We start from the raw sequence: 6,000 nt of genomic DNA on the forward strand, positions 1-6,000 counted from the left end.
CACTACCTGGGAACTCCCTGACCTGCCCAAGTATAGCCATCAGCCTCTTTCTCCTCCTAACCACTGGCCTCAGAGGTGAGATAAAAGGACAGAAACTCAAAGGCCTTTGGCCTTTGAATAGGGGAGAATTTTTCATTTACCCAAAGCCTGGGGGCCTCGAGTGAGAGGCCACTTTGGGGCTGCCCAATCCCCTCTCTAGCTGCAGGGGGCACAGCTCAGGGGAGTGGTGGCCCCATCACCATTGCTTCTGAATGTTCTCTTTCCTGTATACCGTTGCTCTCGGCTCAGGATCCTAATGACTTGGATCAAAATGGCCTATGTTTGGGGCAACTTCAAACAACCTGGCAATTACTAAAAAATGGTAAAGGCCTAAGAGCAGCCCACAGCACAGTGCGAGGGGGACCTAATTTTAGCAGAAGAATGTCTATACCCTAAGTGACTGACAGACAAAGAATACCAGAATCCACCTCTACTCCTCCCCAGTCATCAAGGGCAAGCTCCCAGTCTGGCTGCTCCAGAAAATCTCCCTGGACTCCCAGGATACAGCCTCTTCCCCTGTGACTCTCTGAGGTCCCTAATGAGCTCCTAACCTGGATTTGCTGCATACCTGCCTGGCCCCAGCCCTGGAAAGTGAGCTCACTGAAAACAGGGGTGTGTGGTGAAGCCCCACTGAAGAAGAGGGCTGAACAGAACTGGGATGTGGTCCTTGGTGGACCTAGAGTTCCTGCATGTCCAGACAGGACTGTGGGACAGGCATCCAATGTATACATCCCCAGCTATTACTGAGCAGGCTGACCCAAGAGGGCATCTTGCACTGGCCCTGGGAAACTGAGGTCTAGTACTCTTGGGAAAGGCAAAGGTCATTACACAACTGGAGTGACTTTAGGGAAAGCTCAGATGTCTGTTTTAGTCTGCTCAAGGTCCCAGCCCTATGGTGTAGGAAACACTTGACTCCAGAGGAACTTAAGGAATATTCCATAAACACAACCCACAGGCCAGATCAGGGGCTGAAGAGAGTGGCAACAACACACAGTGCACAGCTCCTGGGCGGGGCTGATGGTGGCCGCAGCACTGGCAGCCTCATCATCACCACCATTGTCATCATTGCATAGACCCCTGAAACACCTAATGTCTAGTGGAGGAAACTAATGTTTAGAGAGGTTAATGCCCTGGCCCACAGCAGCTGGGATTCAAACCCAATTCTGACTCTAGAGTGGAAGCCCTTAGCCCCTCTTGCTCTGCAGCATCTGGTCTGAAAAGAGGGCAGTGCAGCTGTAGGACAGAGTGGCCGTCACAGAGGCCAGGCCAGGCAAGAATGGCTATTCAGAGGGGCCGTGGTTATACAAGCAACAAGTGAACCCAGCTGAGAAGCTAAAGATGCAACACCAGTGGGCATGAGTGCGCCTGAAAGTAGTCAGTACTGCGCCGGGGAGCCTCTGTGTAGTCCCTGCTGCTGCATGCCCACAGTCATGGCCAGCAGCTCTCTGGGTTCCGAGGCCAACATTGTTAGCACAGTGTAACTGCAAGGACAACAGCAGTCACCCAGTCACAGCTATCCCAGGGACGAGGGTGGAGGAGGCAGTTTTCTACTGCATGAGCCTTTTAAAAGACCCTTCAAAGCCACCTACTTTATAGACAGTTCCTCTTAACTGAAGACTCTCTGTGCCATGCTTGCTGTGCATTTTCCTGTCCCATACTCTGACTCCATTGCACAGGATGGGGAAACAAGGCACCGAAGCGGGACCACAACTCAAATCCTGTGTGACTCCGGGAAATCCTGAGCTTTTAACCACTCTGCTTCTCTACCCTGGAGGGAGTAGGGCTGTCAGGCCACCCATGCCTCAGAGGCAGACCTGGGTCTGACCTGCCCCAGCTGCTGCGTGTGCTACTGCTGCCTCTGTCTGGAGGCCTCAGGGCTTTGTGTGGAGTGCTCTTGCAGGGCGTCCACCTACACATTCCATTTTGCTACAGGCATTCTAACTGGCAGCAAGACATTTTGCGACCCACCAGAAAATGTTAGGAAAGCCGTTACCTCTGCCATTCCTTCCTGGCAGCCTGCGCAGTCCAGAGCAGCCGCAGTCCCATCGCAGGGTTTCTTTCTTAGGCTGTAGCTTCCTAGGACAGAGGGATGGATTTGTCAACAAAGGGTTTTCCTGGAAACAAATCCAGATTCATGTTCACCCACCAACAATCTTGAAATGCTTGCAAGGCCAGGGACATTCCGGTGGCACAGTCTGCTATTAAATGGGAGTGCAGGCAGGTGTGGGCACTGCAAGTCTAAAACATTTGATGCTGACTTCCCTCCCCCATTTGCAGATCCTCAACATCTGGGTCCACCCTGCCAGCTTAGATTATGAAGTCCATGCTGGCTATTTGTAGAACAGCAGTTCTCAAAAGTTGCTAGACCTGCTGAATCAAACTGTTGGGTTTTGACAAGCTCTTCAGAATTCTGATGCAGGCTGAAGTGTGAGAACTGTTGATGTAGAGGAATAGAAAAGAATATTTCCTCACTCAAAGTCACATACCCTTTTGTAAGGATCCAAGGCAGAGGCAGGGAAAGCCCCAGGAGGGGTCTGTGTCAGAAAGCACTGGTCACAGGCAGGAGCGACTGGCACACTTTTGGTGTGTTCCATGGAAACCCCTTGCGACCTTCCAGTCAGCGTGGCACGGCATGGGCCAGGCCACACTGTGTCCGCATCATACCACATCTCACCCAGCTTGTGTGGAATGTAGCTAACCATTGGAGACAGCTGCTTGGGCACGCAGCCCAGCAGCAGCTACAGAAGCCCTGCCCCAGGGCTAGCTCAGCTAGGCAGACCATCAGGTCACCTGACAACTACTATTTGCAGCAGTTCCACAGGCCCTCAGCCCAGCCCCCTGTGCGCATGTGAGGCTGAGACAGGCAGGAGGGCACCTCACTGCAGGAACCTTGGAGCTGGCAGAGCATAGTCTTGGGCTTCACATGCAGAAAGCAACTTCTCACAGCTCCTCTCAGCACCCTGCAGCCCCCGTTCATCCAGGTCACATCCACAGACGGGATTCTGCCTGCTCCAGAAGCTCTTGGCCCCTTGGCTCAAGTGCAGGCTGCAACAGGACTGAGGAGCCCAGCCCATATCTGGAAGCAGCGTGAGCTGCTGGAAAGATGCCCCCCAAAAATGGAAGACTGAGTTTATCTCCTCAAGCCGTTCCCAACATGGCTCAATCCAGATAACCTGTCCTCTGTGCTCCTTGACTCCTGTGACTATAGTGAAGGCAGCTGTGCCTGGTGTGGGCCAAGATTTCAGATCTGCAAACGGCACTGGTGCCAGAGGAATGACCTGTCTGCTCTCAGCAGAGCCCTTTTCCTTCATTATACATGACACCCACCATCCTGGCCCACCTATTGGTCTAGAATCACCAGGATCTCCCAGGAGGAAGCTGCACAGGTCTACCACCACTCTTGTGACCAGAGCGGCTCTGGAGCTCTGACGCCTCTCATGGGCAGGGTTGTATGCACTGGCTGCTGCTCTGTGGGTGTGCTCTGTGGCTGAGGAGCTGCCACCTGTGTGTGAAGGAACCGTGGGTTGCCCCCCCACTAATTAATTGCCCACAGACTCCTTCACATAGGCTGAGGGCACATCTCTTGTCCTCTAAGAGGGAACTCCACTCCCGAGGCACCCAGAAGCTCCTAAGTCTCCACAAGCTGGAAGCCGTGTATGGTCAAAAGCAACTCAGAAGAGGGTTTCCCCTGTGGCTGTCAAATGCACTGTGCACTGTCAACAGTGGACCACTGAGGTGCTCCAGGGCCAAGCCAGGAGGTTCAGAATGCACAGGCATGCAGTGAGTGAGGCTAGCAGTACTACAGTAGATGCCTACCTTACACCTCTGGAAACCCCTCCACCTGGCAGCAGGTGCCTCATGTGAAGAACTCCAGCTGAAATAGGCGGACTGGCCCAGCGCCTTGGACACCAACACACCCACAGGCTCAGGTGGATCGATGACCGTAGATCTGCCAGTGAACAAAGAGCCACCCATGAGAGCTGGCCCCAGACTCACCCTCAGTATCCTTAACTAAAATGGGACCAGTAAGGGATGTGAATCCAGGGCCACTGGCTCTAAACCCAGGTTTTCACTAGAGTAGGCAAGCTGCCTATCTCCTCCTGGGTCTCCTGGGCTACCCACATGCCATGCTGACCAGGAGCAGCCTCAGGCATACCACAGAGCAGTGAGGGCCAGTCCCGATTTCATATTTTTAAATCCAGAGCATGTATCTCCAGAAATTGCCACATGACATTTGAAGCAGAAATGTATGTGGATTCAAATACATATGGCTTAGAAACTTGGATGATAGCCCTGAGTTGAAGAGCCCACTGCTCCCTGCGTTGTGGCCTCTGGGGTGGTACCGCTGGTGTGTGTTAGAGGGTGGATTCCTGGGCAGTGGCCCCTGGTATGAAGGGGTAACTCTTCTGTGTGGGTGGATAGAGGTCAGTGCCTTCCCAGAGAACCTGCAGCCATTCCCTGGGGCTGACATCGAGAGCCTGGGCTATGTCTCAGGCACTGTGCTAGTCAAATGCATGACAGAAAAAGAAAATCAGGAGCTCACACTGCACTTCGGGGGCTTAATGCACACCACAAAACACTATTCTGTTTGCTGGCCTTCTCTGAAAGCACATAGCACGTCCTTCTGCAGGTGCCAGCTCTCTGTCCAGTTGTCTGTCCCCCGTCCCGTCTTCTGGGCACTGGGCTTTCCCACGCTGGTATACAAGCAGACACAGGGCTCAACAGACACGGACCCAATACACAGCAAGCTGCAGCGCAGAGGTGGCCCGTAGGGTGGGGCTGGTCCCGCGGTCCCCATGGCATCCCAGTTGCTGAGTGCTTGTTTTCTCTTCTCCAGGAACGGTTTTCCAAAGCAGACAGCAGCTCAGCTGATTCTGAAGGCCATCTCCAGTTACTTCGTGTCCACAATGTCCTCTTCCATCAAAACGGTGTACTTCGTGCTTTTTGACAGCGAGAGTATAGGCATCTACGTGCAGGAAATGGCCAAGCTGGACGCCAACTAGGCTGAGCAACGACAGAACCAGCTGCACCATGTACCCCACCTCCAATTTAAAAGAAAAAAAATCCCCTTCACTCCTACTGGGAGGTGGGACCCCTTTCATTTTCAATTTTGCTCATCTAGGGAAAATAAGGCTTTGGTTTCCAGTTTAATTGTTTTTGACCTTCTAAAATGTTTTTATGTTAGCACTGATAGTTGGCATTACTGTTGTTAAGCACTGTGTTCCAGACCGTGTCTGACTTAGTGTAACCTAGGAGATTTTATAGTTTTATTTTAATGAAACCCTAATTGACGCACAGCAGTGGGGAGAACAGCGTCTTTTACTTGTCACCGAAGCCAGGAAGCCCCGTTTGTAACCGTGTGTTGTGGTGCTTTATCGTACACCCAGTGGCGTTCTTTTTACTCTAATGTTCTTTTTTTTCCCCCTCAGAAGAATCATGAATTTGCAACAGACCTAATTTTTGGTTACTTTTTGTCTTAATGATGGATTTGAAAATGGAAGATTTAATAAGGCAAAGCAGAATCTGTTGTCCTTAATTATATTTGCAATTTGGAATTTGTGTGAGTTGATTTAGTAAAATGTTAAACTGTTGTTGTGACTGGTGTGTTTCAGTTATTGTGCCTGTGAGTCGCGGGTCCTAAGTTGGCCTCTGCAGTCACAGGATGTGGGAGCAGGGCAGCCCATCCCCCTCAACCCTTGCCCTGCCCCCACAACTCCTTGGATGCTCCACAGTGTTCAGTGCAACCTGGGTGGGTGTGGGCCATCTGCTGGTCTCAGTGGTTTGTAGAGAGAATTTTTATAAAGCCTCACCTTTTGGTTCTGTGGGACCCTTGGGCCAGGGTGTTATCCCCATTCCACAGATGAAGGAGGGAGTATATCAAGAGCCGTGCAGGTGGCATGTGGCAGGCTGGCGCAGAGCCAGGGCTCCAGACCCTGAGCCCAGCTCTCTCCTTACCATTGT

At 52.1% G+C, this 6,000-nt stretch overlaps 1 protein-coding gene across 3 annotated transcripts in view; it reads left to right on the forward strand.

The window, feature by feature from the left end:
• The window catches only part of LOC105531308 (core histone macro-H2A.1), a 64,908-nt gene extending 59,278 nt beyond the window's left edge, over positions 1 to 5,630 (forward strand). For all 3 annotated transcript variants that reach the window (XM_011969197.1, XM_011969198.1, XM_011969196.1), the window contains exon 9: positions 4,877 to 5,630. In XM_011969197.1, the coding sequence (XP_011824587.1) occupies positions 4,877 to 5,042 (166 nt within the window). In that variant the 3' untranslated portion in view covers positions 5,043 to 5,630. The remainder of the gene's footprint in view (positions 1 to 4,876) is intronic.
• The last annotated feature ends 370 nt before the right edge of the window (positions 5,631 to 6,000 follow it).

Source organism: Mandrillus leucophaeus, unplaced genomic scaffold (assembly GCF_000951045.1).
Source record: "Mandrillus leucophaeus isolate KB7577 unplaced genomic scaffold, Mleu.le_1.0 Scaffold88, whole genome shotgun sequence".
Taxonomy (NCBI): Eukaryota; Metazoa; Chordata; class Mammalia; order Primates; family Cercopithecidae; genus Mandrillus; species Mandrillus leucophaeus.